Source organism: Drosophila ficusphila, unplaced genomic scaffold (genome assembly GCF_018152265.1).
Source record: "Drosophila ficusphila isolate 14025-0441.05 unplaced genomic scaffold, ASM1815226v1 contig_414, whole genome shotgun sequence".
NCBI lineage: Eukaryota > Metazoa > Arthropoda > Insecta > Diptera > Drosophilidae > Drosophila > Drosophila ficusphila.
The window spans coordinates 20,123,206-20,140,078 of NW_025064328.1; the positions used below are offsets into that span (position 1 = coordinate 20,123,206).

The 16,873-nt window shown below is 40.1% G+C and overlaps 1 protein-coding gene across 1 annotated transcript; it reads left to right on the plus strand.

Moving 5' to 3' along the window:
* Positions 1–821: 821 nt before the first annotated feature.
* Positions 822–6,466, plus strand: LOC108091137. The gene is made up of 5 exons (XM_017190172.2): positions 822–1,260; positions 1,328–1,723; positions 1,801–4,857; positions 5,591–5,838; positions 5,902–6,466. The coding sequence occupies exons 1-5, from the start codon at positions 934–936 to the stop codon at positions 6,347–6,349; spliced, it is 4,476 nt and encodes a 1,491-aa protein (XP_017045661.1). The 5' UTR covers positions 822–933; the 3' UTR covers positions 6,350–6,466.
* Positions 6,467–16,873: the final 10,407 nt, after the last annotated feature.

A 16,873-nucleotide genomic window follows, 5' to 3' on the forward strand; every position in this document is an offset into this window, starting at 1 on the left:
TAAATTACTGCGTTTAAATTTTGTTGATATCTTTTCTAGTTTGGCAGCAATGTCGATTTGAAATTTTATTTTGTTCTTGCACGAAATAAGGTTCGAGCCACTGTACGTGGTAATTATGCATATATCTCAAGGGAAAAAAAAATTTCAACCACCCCCTTAAAAAATTTTGGACCCCCCCCTTATCAAAATCCTGGATCCGCCACTGCACTGTAGGTTAATCTTAATTTAAAAAAAGTGCGATAGTGCGCGCCTTTGCAAAACGTTAAGTGCAACTAACCAGGGCTAACGGAGTGAATTCTATGAACTATCGATATGCGATAGGAAAATAAAAAAAACACTTAAGGCTTTGATTTACCTTTCAAGAAAAATGCTTGGATGTTTAAGGCTAGGCAAAACGACAAGAGCAATTTTGTTGATTGTAAAATAGGTTTATCGATTATTTAATTTGTGTATATCAACTTTAAAGGGTTTTTGTTTCAACAAAACAGTTCACATTATCATCTCTTTCCAAGTTTCCAATACATATTAAAGTAAATGTTTACAAGTGCGGTGCACGGTAAATACAGCTTAAAAAAATAAAGTAAAATATGGAAACGATGTGTTTTCGAAGTTTTAGAAAAAACACATCGTTTCCATATTTTACATCGTTTAAGCTGTATTTACCGTGCACCGCAATTGTAAACATTTACCCATATTAATAATAAATGCGAATAAAGGCAAACATGAAAAATAGTTTATACCAAGTAATACATGCCGAGCCCTTAGTGTAAACAGGTTTTATGGGAAGTATCGATTCATACCCAAGTGCACTTATCGAAATCCCGAACAGATCAATTCGTTCATCTTTAGCATTTCCTTCGGCGCGAATTTTTGGTTAACTGCTTAATAACAAAGAAAAATCTTTGACCGTGTTTGTGCGCAAAGGACTTCAAAATGGATTTTGACAAAGCAAAAGAGAACATCCAGCCGCTGGCTAGCGGTCGCAATGTAAGCCTGCTGCAGGCTTCGCTAAGTCAGGACTCGGCTCACGGCAATGAGATATTGGTTCAGCGCAGGCAAATGGAAGAGGAGGTGCGCACTTATGCTGGCGACGATCCCCTTGACCCATGGTACAAGTACATCTGCTGGATCGAACAAAGTTTTCCGGCGGGTGGCAGTGGTTCCGGCCTGCAGGCGGCCATTCACCAGTGCCTTACCAAATTCGAGGACGATGAGCGGTATAAGCAAGACAGGAGGCTCATCAAGCTCTTTATAAAATTCGTAAGATTCTTGTTACATTTTAATGGGAGGTCGGCATAACCAAATAGCTTATCTCTTTGGTTGGTAGATGGAGAAGCAAAAGGATCAGATCGAGTGCTTCCAGCAAATGTACAACCACGGGATTGGGACAATGCTAGCCGATTTCTACATTGCCTGGGCGTACAGCCTTGATCTGAGTGGCAACATGCGCAAGGCTGACGAGATCTTCCGCTTGGGACTGGATTGCCGCGCAGAGCCGCTTGAGGAACTTAGGGAGGCGCACCAACATTTTGGCTACACAGTGGGTCAACGCATGCTCTACACCACTGGCGACGAGGCCATCGCTGTTAACCAGGAGCTCAACGAGAGGCGGCTTGCGCTACAGTCACTGCACGGTCGCCGCCAGCGGAGCTCCAACACTATTAGCGTAGGTAGTCTACGCACCGGAGCGGCGGTCAAGAGTGGCTTGCCAGGCGTGGTTCAGGTGGGTAACTTCTTTCTGTTTGATAAAACAATTTTTTCCGTAAATTTATATACATATTTATATTTTTCGATGTTTAGACGGATGCTCCAAGCTCGAGTGGTTTGCGTAATGCTGGTCGTAACGTGCAAGTCTTCAACGACGAAAACGCTGAGGAGAATATACCGCTGCTTGTGCCCGAGCCGGAGGTAAAGTCAAGCCTTCGTTCGATCATAGACGCTGCTCGCGGGCAGGAAAATATTAAAGAACCCGTTTCCTGGAACAAAGCGCATGCAAAACGCCACAAGCAAGGTAAAATCTTTGGCAGTAACACCTCGCCGAACCTTGGCTTTGACATACACGTGGACGAACAGGCGCTGCCACCCATCACCAACTACGAACGTCGCCTGGAACAACCATTTAGGATTCCTCCAAACTTTGTGCCTAAGAACAAACCTCAGGAAGCTTGGGTGACGCCAGTTACCATTGAGGACGAGCCGAACGCAAAAGGACTACCTTGCTACGATAAATGTCTGTTTTACCCGCGCCCTAACCTCGAGTTGTCGCCAGAAGAGTACCGCGCCTTCGTCTACCTAAAACGTCGCGATATACAGCACCCTTTAGTCCAGCGCAACGACGAGTGGTGGGGCACTGGTGGTAAAGTGCTAAGGGGAGTGCGCTGCTATCCAAACTTCGCCACCGTTTCCAAGTCGCAGCCGCTCGACGAGCTAGATAAGTATTGGAAGCCCCCGGTGGTGCCCGGTCTTCAAATTGTTTTTGACAAACTTTATAACGACGAGGAACAGCAAGAGTACCAACCCGAAGAGTTGCTGGCAACCAAGTGGCTGCAAAAGCGCAATGTCACAGTTCATGGAGAGTTCGACATGGAGGAAACGGTCTGCTTGCCCGGAAACAAGATGCCACGCCGTAAGAGTTTCTTCCCAACATCCTCCAGGAAATCCATGATGCCACGAAGAGTTTCCACGGTTCAGGAAGAGGATGAGAAGGTTGAGGAAAATGCTGCAGTGGAACCCACCTCGACGCTGCCGCCAGCGGCAAGCGCCTCTCAGCCTTCTATTGAATCTGAAATGCCGAAAATTGAAATACTTGAGGATTCTGTCGGATCGTCAGACGACAGATTCGCAATACCAGCGCCTCCTGTACGCAAAATAGAGATCTATGAAGACACAGAAGACCTTCAGCCAACGCACAAACCAAAGCCGTTAAGCACTGGACCGTATTTCGACGAGGATGAGACTTGCTCTACGCAAATGTTTAACATGTTTATAAAATCGCAGGCGGTTAGTACTCCCAAAGGCACACAAAAGCAAGCCCCATCACGACAATTTGGAACTGTGCTTAAAGAACTGCCGCCAGTGGAGGAGCCAGCAGCTGCTATTGCTGTCGAGTCTCCAGTGGAATCACGCTCTCCCACCTTGCGGAAACAGTTATCCACCATACTGGAGACCTCTGAGCATGGCACTCAGAGCCTGGCAGCTAGCGGCGCAACCACAAAATCGACTATCACTTCTTCTCCTGGATCCTACACAGCTGCAAAACTGACGAGCAAAAATGAAGAGTGCACTCCAGGGCAAATTCGCCTGCAGCGCCTGGTAAATCCCGGGCTACCCACTGTGGCCATGGAGCCGGAAAAACAGGGTGGGGACAACTTTTTCCGCCGCGAGTTTTGGGAACACAATGCCCCTAGCGTGCCGATGCTTAAGTCACTGCGGTTTCAGGAGGATAAAACAGAGACAATTCCTAGGACTCTGACCTGCTTTCAAGAAGACAAAACCGAAACGTTGCCTCGTGTTCCCCAAGTTCTGGCCTGCTTTCAGGAAGACAAAACAGAAACGCTGCCACGAATGCCCACTGCTATGCCGGAGATTTCTTTGCTTCACCGATCGAAGGTTGCTGAAATATGCTCATCTCCACCACAACTTCCCAATATGGATGACGAAAGCGACTTGTGCGGATTGTTTGGGAAGACACCGCCGAAAACAAAAACTTTTGGCTCTCCCAAGCGCATCTGGAACCCGGAAGATTCCGATCCTTTTAATTCGTTCAGTGGCGCAAAAGATGCTATCGGATCCTTAACAAAGGCCAGCAGCAAACTTGGAGTTGCAAAAGTGGAAGACTCCTTTATGAATGAGCTTTCCTTTGTGCCCGAGACACAGCCAGGAACTTTTCCCAAGCCAAACTCAGAGTCCATGCTGAAAAGCTTTAAAATCTTTCTTGACAATACCCAGCCCGAGATTCCGGCTTTAAAAACTACATCTTCAAAGGGTTGCAGTTTTGCACTGGATTGCACACTGCCAGAAACCCAGCAGTCAGTTTATGCGGAGCCAGCTGACAAGCAGGAAACAGTCGGGAAGTCCCATATGATTGCTTCGTTTATGAAGGATTGCACTGAAATAAGCAGCTGTCCGCCGCAGATGCCTCCAAAGATTGTCACAACAAATCCCGAAAATTGTTCGTCCACGCTCAAGTCCTTTACCAGTTCCATAACAGGATCTCTTATAAAATCCCCCCCGAAAGAGAAGTCGGATGTCTCAAAGACCTCTGACCAATTTTTTGAGCTTAACGCAGCCACTGAAATGTTTGCCACTAACATAAGTATGATCAAAAACTCGACATTGCTCCCACCGCCGGTCCAAAATCCTTCCGCAGAAGAGGCTGAATCGGCGGAGCTAAGTATCTACTACAAGACAACACCGGTGACGCCAAAGCAGTCGCACCGCTCCTGGTCGCAGTCTGACTTGGAGACTCCCCCGAGAGAGCAGTACGTGCACCCCAAGACCAATGTCAACCAGACCGTATTGAATGAAACTCTGGCCGACCCCAATCGAAATCCTTTCAGTGTTGAGCTTATTAGTTCGCTTTTAGAGTCAATTGATTTTTCCATGTACATTGAAAAACTGCCGCACTGCCACCTGGTGGGTCATGTCAGGCGCTTGCATCCTAACACCCTGCTGGAAGTTCACGACGAGAAGTTTGAGGTATCTAAGATGATAGGCAAGGGGGCGTACGGTTCGGTTTATGTAGGACGGCATCTCAAGTCCGGCAAGAAGGTGGCCCTCAAGCAGGAAAGGCCAACCAACTACTGGGAGTTCTACATATGTTTGGAGATTCACAGCCGTTTAACCAGTGAGCAAATGGTAAGTTTAAACACCCTTTGTTTCTGTCCCAGAAATTATTATAAAAGTGCATTGCTTAAGCATTAATTCCGCTTAAATCAACCTTCAAAACGCATGCTGGAATTCCAAAATAGCACCCATACAAGAGATTGAAAAAAAGTTCTCACGCCTTTGTTTTTTATCATATCGACTAGATTTCTTCCAGATGGTGTTTTTTAACCACTATCGGATTTCGAATTAAATTTTATCAAAATCGGATAACTCTGTCATATAGCTGCCATAGGAAAGATAGAAAAATATGTATAGAAATATTGGAAAAAAATTATAACGTCGTTATTTTTAATTCCACGAGCATGATTTTCAAAATATAAAGTTGTTTAATAACCCTTGAATTGAGAAAAAAATTTCTTCAAAATCCGACAACGTTATCATATAGCTGCCATAGAAAAGGTCAAAAATCTATATAGAATCTTGAATTACCAATTAAATTTTATATCATATAGCTGCCATATGAACAAAAGTTGAAAATATGCAAAATTAGTAGAAAAATCGACATAGCTTCGATGTTGTTGAGCTTTTATTTATTTTGTTCGACGTGTTAGATGGCTGCAAGGGTATATAAGCTTCGGCTTGCCGAAGCTATATTCTTTTCTTGTTTTCTAAGAGAAGTGTGTAACCCACAGAAGGAAGCAACTGCGACCATATAGTCGATCGACTTTAACTTTCCTTCTTGTTTTTGATTTGTTATTTTCAGATTGCAGCCTACTCACACATTGACTATGCCCTTGTCGGCAACAATTCAAGTGTATACATTTCGGAGTTTTCAGAGTACGGATCCCTGATCAATGTGTGCAACAAGGTAAAGAGTGCCACCAACAGGAATATGGACGAATATGTGGTAATGCATTTGAGCTGCCAGATGCTTGACATTGTGGATCACCTGCACGCCATGGGCATTATTCACGCTGACATCAAGCCAGACAACTTCCTTTTAATGAGACCGTAATCTTCATGCAAACTATTCAACTGTTTATCAGCCAAACTGATTTGTTCCTTCTGTTCCAGGTTGTGTGCGAATCCCAATGAAGTAAGCCTGCAACTTATCGACTTCGGTGTGTCTATTGACACTAAGCTCTTTCCGAACAACCAGACATTTAATTATGTCCATCATGACGATCTGTTCAAGTGCATTGAGATGCGGACCCAGCGCCCATGGACTTATCAACTTGATTTGTTTGGCTTGGTCAGTGTCATGCATGTGCTGCTCTTCGGCCGGTACATGGAGGTGGCGCCGCGAACTCCGAGCACCGTTTGGATGCCAAAGGCAAATATCCCGCGCTACTTCCAGCGGCAAATGTGGGAAAATATCTTTCGAACACTGCTGAACGTTCGTGACTGTCGCACAATGCCCAATTTGCAGCAACTGCGCACCCAGCTAAAATGCGAGCTGGTCGAAAAGGAGAAATATGTTAGCGAGGCCATAAGCAAATTTAATATGATTTTAAAGGAATAGTCTGATTTAAATTTTTAATTTTCATGTTAAAGTTGGTAATTTAATCAATTAAATGTAAGCAAAGACCTTAAAATAGTGTTTGCCTATAGCGGTTAAAATATGTTACAAAAACAAAAATATAAAGCTATAATAACAAAAAACGGAGCTGAAGTTCTTAGGTCCAAAAGAACCCAGTTATTATAAATTAAATGTATCACCTCCCTGCAGTACTGCGCGCTGGTTCGTAGCTGGTGAAATAAGTGCTTACCAGTAGACCACCCCTACTTACCCTTCGGCCCCAAGCAATGCGATCTTTCATTTCCATTTTTGTATGAAATGTCCGCAAATAGGGTCAATCGCCACCGTGTCGTATACCCAGGAACTAGTGAAATAGTGCCCCATATTAAGGGAAGTAATGTAAGTACTTACATGGCACCCCATGGAATGGGCGGTAATGTAAGTACTTACATGGGACCCCATGGAATGGTCGGAAATGTAAGTACTTACATGGGACCCCATAGAATGGTCGGTAATGTAAGTACCCATTATTAATTAAAAAATAATAGAAGTAACAATTGTTGAAATGCATTATTAATTTACTTATTTTTTATTTTTAAATAAATACATTTTCTTCATTTTTTTTGTTAACGGTAGAGTTTTTAAAGTGCCTCTTCTTTTGGAGCTGCAATGCCTTTCGAAGCTGGTCCTCAGCTGACCCAATACCTCCAACTGCATTTATGGAATCTGGGAATAAGAAAAATTTAATGATTATTAATCTTAATTTAAATTTAACAGGCCTGATTATAAATACCTACCAATCATAACACCATAGAAATCTATTTCCTTTTTTAAGGCCGCTTTCCCCTGAACACCATCTATATTATAAGCCAAAACCACCTCATTAGCCATAACATTTCTCAGATTTTTTCAAATTCCGTCATTGACAATTATGTTTTTTATTGCATCCATCTGTAAACGAAATAAATACGAATTGCGGTTAAAAGAAAATTTTATATTTAATATAATTAGTTTTACTTACCAATTAATTTGCGTTTGCTCCGCTTCTTTCCACTCAACTGCAATGCTTAGAATAACTTTGACAACCGGCAAACACAAATGCGTTTCAGCGAAAGAACGGCGCAACATAAATAGATCTAACTGTAATCGAAGTTATGCTTTCAACTTTTACTTTGCCCTTTTGCTCAAAATATCAAAAACAAAGGCTTGCTTTGTTTGCTTATTTGCTTATTTTTTTATTATGAATTTTCGTTTATCCTTTCGTGTGCATACATATTTCTATTAGGTGGTTCGGCGTTCGATAACCCTAGGGTCACCAAAGTAAGTACCCATGTAGAATCTAGCTAGTAGCTGGTTCGCAGCTCGTTTACCGTAGGGTCAGTATAGTAAGTACCCATATGGTAACCGACAAAGTAAGCAACTACGCATGGCAGGGTGGTTCGCAGCTCGTTTACCGTAGGGTCAGTATAGTAAGTACCCATATAGTAACCGACGAAGTAAGCAACTACGCAAGGCCAATCGCCACCTCCAGTACTGCAGGGCTGGTTTACCTCCACTATTTATGCATGTATTGCATGTACAAAAATTGCAGACATCAAATAACGAAGTTATAATTAGAGCTCGGATCAGTGGCGGATCCACGGGGGGGGAAATTAGGGAAATTTCCCCCCCCTTGGAACCAGAGAACCTGAAAATTTTACTTGTTTGATATGGTTGACTTTTTAAATATAACCACTTTGTTTACCAAAAAATTGGGATGGATAATTTTTGTTTTATAATTTGAACTGTATTTCTCTCGCAATAATAAGTTTGAACCTCAAATCGAAGAATAAGTTCAATTTCCCCCCCCAAGAATCGTCTCTGGATCCGCCACTGGCTCGGATAGTCATGCAAATGCATGTTGCATGCATATAGTGCATATTTCATTCCTTAGAGCATATGTACATACATATGTATGTTGATCGAAAATGCATGTTCGAGCATATTTTAATATTTCATTCATAAAAACTGACAATAATTTAGCTGTGACATATGAAAATCATTCTGATGCGAATAACAACAAAAAACTTAATACATTCTATTACAAATCTATCTTATTGTGTTTAAGATTATTGCGTGGAATTGAAAGTAAATTGACTTTCACGTTGTTTATTTTCATCAAATTATCAACACTAGGTACATTGATAACTTATTAATGGATTCTCAATGACTATTCATAATAAACGCTTTATTATATTCTTAAAGTATCATTCGTCTCGTGGCATTCAAAGTTATCGGTTGTTTCAAATCAAATTTATATTGAGAATGAAAGTCAAAAATAGGTCAGTTTTATTTTGTACGTATTGTGAATGTGCAGTTCAAGGAAAAAAAATATTCCAAGTAAATCAGCATATTGCATCATTAAAACACAAAGCTGCCAAAGATAGAAGGAAGGAAAATGCCGATCAGGGAAGCCAATCGTTAAAATCGGATCTTGAACCAAAACCACACCAAATTTGTCGAAGTTTAATGTAAATCTGTGCAAAATATTAGCTTTTAAATAAAGAACCGCCGTTTCCAACATATTATGACTATTTTTTGCATGATTCTTTCATATTTTATTGTATTTGTGAATGCATATTCTTGAGTATATTTTGCTATTTTTCGTGCATATTTGCATGCATATTTTGGCCTTTTTTCGTGCATAACTATCCGAGCTCTAGTTATAATTATATTTCCTATATTTCTATATAGATTTTTCGATCTTTCCTATGGCAGCTATATGATAGAGTTATCCGATTTTGATAACATTTAAACCGAAATTCAATAGTAGTTAAAAAACGCCATCTGGAAGAAATCAAGTCGATCTGATCAAAAACAATGGTGTGAGAATTTTTTATTTCATTCTCTCCGATATAGTCGGCCGATCCGGCCCGTTCCGACTTATATACTGCGTGCAATAAGTACACAACTTTTGGGAAAGTTTCATCAATATAGCACTTTTGCATATATATATGAATCATAATCATATATATGATTATTAAGTAATTATTAAAAAAAAAGGTTATGTTTTCAGTTTTTAGTTTTTTGTGCGCGCGCACTTTTGCATTAATACATTTGCTACACTGACGAGCAAAACTGTAACACGAGTTCATTGTATCAACTTCAAAGGTCTGTAACTTTTTTTATAATGCACGCATTTTGAAGATCTTAGTCTGGTTTTGTAGGTTATATGATTTACAACTATTAAGTAAAATTCAAAGCCATTTGATATCAGTTGAAGAAAATGACGCGCCAAACTGTAAAAAAAGTCAAATGTTACAGTTTTGCACTTTGGTTATTTTTTTAAGAAATATTTTTATTAATGATTTTTTAATAGTGAGTTCATATCCCCTTGGACTTTTTTAGCTCTTTTATGCGTCTGGGCATATTTTGGGTATACCGTCGTATCATTTCCGGGGGAATATCATTCCATACGCCCTGTTGCCGCTCTTACAACTCCTTCATTCCACTTGGAGGAACTGCATATTTCTCCAGCTGCGATTTCACATGACTCCACAAGTTTTCTGTTGGATTAATGTCGGGAGATTGTGGTCGCCACTTCATAGATTGAAATTTCTGTTTTGAAATCAAATTTTTTACCAATATGGACGTGTGCTTGGGGTCGTTGTCTTGCTGAAAAACGCATTTTTCGGCAGAAAGACCCAACTTACCAAAATTCCTTTGGAAGATTTTCTTGTAAAATGGATAGATATTGCTCCTTTCGCATTATTCCATCGATTATCAACAAGGAACCAATTCCATTTAAATAAATGCACCCCCAAACCATGATGGAACCGCTAGCGGTTTGTCACTCACTCCTTGGTGACTGGATCGCGGGATCTCTAGTCCAATACCAAGAGCGCCCATCTGACTCGAAGCGATTAATTTTTGTTTCATCCGACCATATAACCTTGAAAACAAAAGTAGGTATTTTGAAATTGTTTGCTTTTTAAGACACTGGTAGCAATGACTTACAGTATCCCAATTCGCTATCAAGCACGGTACTTAATAGTAGTAAATTATATAACCTACAAAACCAGACTAAGATCTTTAAAATCTGTGCATTAGAAAAAAAGTTACAGACCTTTGAAGTTGAAACAATGAAATCGTGTTACAGTTTTGCTCGTCAGTGTATATGGTTATTAGGTAATTTTTCTAAAAAAAAAAAAATAAACTGAAAACTGCAAAAATAATTTTTTTTAGAAAAATTAAATTATTTAATTTATAATGATTTTGTGGCATCTCTGACATTGATTTCTTATGTGCAAAAAGCGTTTTTGCTCAACTCGGATGTATTTTTTTTACCGTTATCGGTTTTTTGCTCACCTCGGGCGTTCATTTTTTATATGCAAAAAGCGTTTCTGCTCAACTCGGACAATTTTTTGCAATTTTCTGCTAGCCCCTCAAGAATATACCTATGTATACTTTATGGGGTCTGAGGTGTCTCCTTCACTGCGTTGCAAACTTCTAACTAAAATTATAATACGCTTTGCTTTGCAAGGGTATAAAAATTATACTTAATAGTGTCAAACTGCGTTCTACTTTTGTAAGGTAGCAATAGCCACCATCTGGTATGTATGTATGTATATGCTTTGTGCTTCTGCATGTGGTCGCTTAAACGCATATAAACAAAATGATTTGGACACAATTATGTGGTTTTACGTAAATTTTACTATGCGGCTAAAAGCGAACCGAGAGTCCAATTTCGGTCGAAAATTCGAGTGCAACGTAATTTTGAGCTCAATTTCGGTTACGGCAGCAATGCCGTCTGCACCCGACGTTGGAATTTCATTTTGATATTTTGCATTCAGGATTTTTACTTTGTAGCGAGATGTGCAGAATTGGTTGTCTGCGTTTCCGCGCCGACTATGTATGTCGCTCATGCCCAGCGCAATTGGCCATTTGCTTGACATCATGCGGTGTAGGATAGGGTGCTGCGTCTGCCCTGCATATGCACAGCCTATAAATCAAAGTCAAAAACGCCTCGGCATGATTCACAAAAGATCCAAATAGTCGACGGGCCCACCGCCCCAAATGTAGCCTTATAAATCAAAGTGCTCGACCTCTCTGAATTCAACTCGACTCGGCAACGCACGCGGCAATTGCAAACGGTGAACTTTACGACTACGGTTAAGAATGCCCCCGCAGCGCACATTTTGTGGCTGCAGAGAACACTATGTTCTCTGCCAGAGGTGTCACCTTCACTGCGTTGCAAACTTCTGACTGAAATTATAATACCATTTGCTCTGCAAGGGTATAAAAATATATTATATATAGAATTAATGGAAATAAATTGATAACATCGTTATTTTTTATCCCACGAGCATGATTTTTTTAAAAAATTAAATTGAGAACAAAATTTCATAAATATCGGAAAAGTATATCATATAGCTGCCATAGGAAAGATCAAAAAATCTATGGGGTCCGATCGAATATTTTTTTTAGTTTGGGGGGGTCCGATCAAAAATTTTTCTAGGACCCCCCGGACCCTCCTCTGCGTCCGCCCCTGTTCGCAGCCGTTCCGTGTCATTTTGAAAAATTGCTTTTAATTTTGTTCTATGTTTTTAGAACCTAAATTAATAGTTACTAACATTATTTACATATACAAATAATAAAGATAAATGATTTCAGTGTTTTTAGCGAAAATAATAACACCCTCTCCCCCAAATGATCTTTAATTTATAGTATATACCCTGGTGTTATCATTTCAGTCAGAAGTCTGCAACGCAGACACCTTAGACCCCATGAAGTACAGTACAGTGAAGGAGACATCTCAGACCCCAAAAGTATATATATTTTTGATCAGCATCACGATCTAAATCGGAATACGTCTGTACGTCTGTTCGTCTGTCCGTCTGTCTGTCTGTCCTGCCTTTTTCTATGAAAACTGGTCTTTCAGTGTTAAAGCTATCTTTAACGACCGCATCGGCCAACTGTATCGGATAGATCCTTTACGAGAGATTGAAAAAAAAAAAAATTACTTCGTTGTTTTTGATCATATTATTTTCATTAGGAAACTGTCTGATCTTTCCTATGGCAGCGATATGACATATTTCTCCGATTTTGATAAAATTTAATTCGAAACTCGGTAGTAGTTAAAAAATACCATCTGGAAGAAATCAACTCGATGTGATCAAAAACAACAGAGTGATAATTTTGTTTTTTCGATCCGGCTCGTTCCGACTATACACTGTGTACAATAACTACAAAACATTTGGTACATTTTCAGTAAGATAGCGAAAAAACGCAGAGACTATTTTATATAGAACAAGAAAAGAAGCTATGGTTATATACCCTAGTTTCCTATAAACAGGGTATAAAATAGTATAGTCATCCGATCTATCTACTAACATAAATACAGAAACGGCTTTCTGGATACTTTCAGCGATTAAGGCTTAAAGCTAATGGCTTGTTTAGTTAGTTAAAGATCAGACAGACTGGCATTTTTATATTGGGTTGACATGTTGCACTGTTAAGAAATATTTACACTCCGCAGGTGTAGTTATTTCACATAATGAGTTAGTTATTTAGTGAAGAGTTGCAAGACTAAAAATTTTTGTTTTTTGGATGTACAAAAGTCGAGACTTGCGTCCATTGTGCCTGTGCAGTTCCTTTGCCTTGCCCACATGGTCTCACATGATTTATGCAAATTGAAAATGACCTTAAACCCCGCCAGGCAGACGGAAACATTGTCTATTTACCATGTTTTGTGGGTGGTTGATTTTTTTGCCTCTTGTTGACTTGCTGGTGGCGGCAGATCAACACTTAGCTTTTGGTACTCCTTCATATCCTCCATCCACCACCTACTTTCCGCATGTTCCCCTCATCATCATGTAGTTGCACTCCCTGTAAAGGGGGTTTTCTTTGTTGGTGGCGTCATACATTTTGCATCATAAAGTATTTTAGCGCCATTATTTCATGAAATTCACATTTATTTTGCAGCTGCTCGTAGTAAAAGTAGTTTTGCTAGACCCTTCCCTTAACTTTTCTCTGCCAGGGCAGCTTCGTCTAAACAATATATTCCTACATTTTTTGTATTGTATTATATGTACCACACCCACACATCTGCTTCTTATCTTTAACGGGCTAAGGCCAAAGTAAAAAAGCGTCCATTATGATCTGGGATCTTTGCCCTAAAAAAGAAGACGAAAAGGTTTAAGCCAACTGTCAGCTTTGTAATATTTTTACACGTTTTACGCTATAATAACTTTTAGAACCACTTTTCTGTCTTCCAAAGTAATATATGAAAACTTCCCAGCTCAATGGTAAATGTTAAACAAATTGGTGACTAACAAAGTAAATATATTTCCCCAAGCATGGATATAATAAAGTATGCCGAATGAAACAGTTTACGCAAGGGTTTGATGGGCGTGGATCCTCTGTAACAAAACATGTGTTTTCTAGGTCAGTGTTTCCCAAACTTGGCGGAACCGCGACCCATCTACACAAAAAAAATGCAAGATCTACATACATATATGAAAAATAATACCCACCCAAAATCTACCCGCGATCAGTGGGTCGCGACCCACACATAGGGAAATACTGTTCTAGGTAATTGTATTCTAATAAGCTGTGCTAGCTTATGAGTTTTTGCAAAACTTTTACTCCCATTTTAACGCCGGCTTTGTGGCTGTTTTTTTTTTACTTTTGTGCAAACACCCATGCCTTAAAAACTGTAGGACTTTCAATAGCTTAGAGTGATTAGCAGGAGATACGTAAATTTAAATTCATTATGTGAGTAACAGGTATATGATATTCGGGACACTCGTCTGAAGTTTTCCCCCTTGTTGTACTTTGTAAAGTAGAATCATAATGTTATTTAGCTCATTTGTTTTAGAGAAACACTTGTTAAAATTATACTAACAACCTAAATCGAAATCTTTAGGACAGGCTTCACGTTAGTTACATAATTGCACTGGGGAAGTTAAGATAGATTTTTTTAGTTTATTGGAAACACATTATTAACAGCAAATCTATGAGCTTGAACGGTGGTACCGTCGTTAATCAGCTTCGGAAAGATTTAACTTATTCATACATATATTATACATAAGTCGACTCTTTTTATACCCTTGCAGAGCAAAGGGTGTTATAATTTCAGTCAGAAATTTGTAACGCAGTGAAGGAGACTCGTCAGACACCATAAAGTATATATATTCTTGATCAGCATCACGATCAGAATCGAAATACGTCTGTACGTCTGTCCGTCTGTCCTCCTGTCTGTTTCTCGCAAACTAGTCTGTAAGTTTTAAAGCTATCTTGTTGAAACTTTACCAAAAGTTGTGTAGTTATTCCACGCAGTTTATAAATCGGAACGGGCGAGATCGGCCGACTATATCGTATAGCTCCCATACGAAAGAATGAAATAAAAAATTCTCACGCCGTTGTTTTTGATCAGATCTACTTGATCCAGATGGCGTTTTCTAACTACTATTGAATTTCGGATTAAATTTAATCAAAATCGGATAACTCTATCATATAGCTGCCATAGGAAAGATCGAAAAATATATAAATAAATAATGGAAAAAAATTATAACGTCGTTGTCTTTAATCCCACGAGCATGATTTTCAAAATATAGAGTTGTTTAATAACCTTTGAATTGAGGAAAAAATTTGATCAACATCTGACAACGTTATCATATAGCTGCCATAGGAAAGATCGAAAAATCTATACGGAAATAACGGAAAACAAGAAAGGAAGCTAGCTTCGGCAAGCCGAAGCTTATATACCCTTGCAGACATCAAATATGTCGAACAAAATATATAAAGGCTAACAGCATCGAAGCTATGACGGTTTTTGTATAATCAACAATGGTAATTTAAAATCTGAGGACTTCTTAATATATAATAGTATAACAAGAATGATTTAAATATAGAAATAATCTGAATTATCGCATTATACAATTATTGGTGGACCTGCCTAAGTTATTGATGTTTATTTCAAAAACGGATCGCATCTTCCTCTTGAAAAACTCCTTATATTTAGAAGGTATTTTGTAGAAATTATATACCTGGTTATTTTTAATTTTTCTTAAAATTACGCAATATTAACAATAGGTATCAGGTGCGCACACCTGCACATTTATTACAGTGCACAAGCGACCTAATTTACCTAAGACCCTTCTAAAAAGGGTTACCAAATGTCGTAAAATTGCATCATCGACACGTGCACTACCTGTAGGTAGGGAAAAAGAAAAGGATAACCAAATTAACAGGTAAATCACCAACTTACGAGTATTTATTGACGCGTACGCCTAAGCTGCGGATTAGTCTGTGATTGACAGTTGCCGAGTTACAACTTATACAAGTGGTGCAGTATTTTTTACAGTGCGAGTTTTTTTTAAACGTTTGTGTAGAAGTGAAAAGTTGAAGTGGTTAAAACAACAAAACAAATCTTGGAAATATTTGATTTGGTAAGTCATTCGTTTGTATACAGTTTGAAGTGGATGTTAATTCTACTAGGACTTAGCCATAACCCATTCATTAATACCACTTTTATTAATGTGGTCTAATCAAACATTCGCTATGTATTTTTTCTTCCAATTTTTTTTAACAGCCAATTCCAGAGAATGCCACGTAAATCTTCTTTGTCGCAAGAACAGCGTAGGCAAGCTGCGCTTGCTCGTAGCCGAGATCGATATGCACAAAATCGTCTCAGATAAGGACCAGAAATGCCCAGCATATTGCCTTGACTCGCTCTACGAATATCGATGTGGTAGCAGAAATTCGAGCACGAGAAACTGCTGCCCTCGCTCTGAGAAGGCGTAGTGCACGAATTCGAGCTATTGAACGTGTACGGGACGCCGCAGCTTACGCAAATACCAGGGAAAATTTTGAAGAACGACGACGGCAGCAGGCCCTAAATACTGCCAGCCATGCAGCTCGCAGAGGAAAATCGTGAGCCCGAAAGCGAACGGGACGCTGCAGCGCGGGCACGAACTCGAGCTATCTCCGAAAACCGTCGACGAGAGCAGTTGCGAAACACTGCCGATCATGCTACCTGGAGACTAGCAGAGGAAAACCGAGGACCCGAGCGTAGACGGGATGCTGCAGCGCGTGCGCGGACCCGAGCGAACTCCGAGGAACGGCGACGAGAGCAGTTGCGAAGCACTGCCGATCACGCTACCTGGAGAGCGATAGAGGAAAACCGAGGACAGGAGCGAGAGCGGGATGCGGAAGCTCACAGAATTGCCAGGAACGACCCCATTACTCGGGAACATCAGCTACATTACAGGACATTGCAGCAACGGGAAACACGACTGCAGAGGAGGCTTCGGGAGCAACGGATTCGAGAAATGGCAGAGGAACGACACTTGACGTATAGGACCAGCTCACAAAATCGGCAGGCTGAATCTTCACGACAGTCGCAGCGAAATATGGATGCTAGAGCTGGACTTTCCGCAGACGAAAGAGAGGATCAACGGGAACAACAACGCCGAAGGAGCCGAGCGGCAGCAAAGGAGCAGTATCTGCAAAACATAAAATACGGACCAACTGAATGCTGCATAT

Excerpts from the sequence above, each read along its gene's own strand:
- LOC108091137 (XM_017190172.2), top strand. The coding sequence starts at position 934 with ATGGATTTTGACAAAGCAAAAGAGAACATCCAGCCGCTGGCTAGCGGT. Across the intron at positions 1,261-1,327 it reads TCAAGCTCTTTATAAAATTC|ATGGAGAAGCAAAAGGATCA; the intron begins GTAAGATTCTTG and ends TTTGGTTGGTAG. Across the intron at positions 4,858-5,590 it reads GTTTAACCAGTGAGCAAATG|ATTGCAGCCTACTCACACAT; the intron begins GTAAGTTTAAAC and ends TGTTATTTTCAG.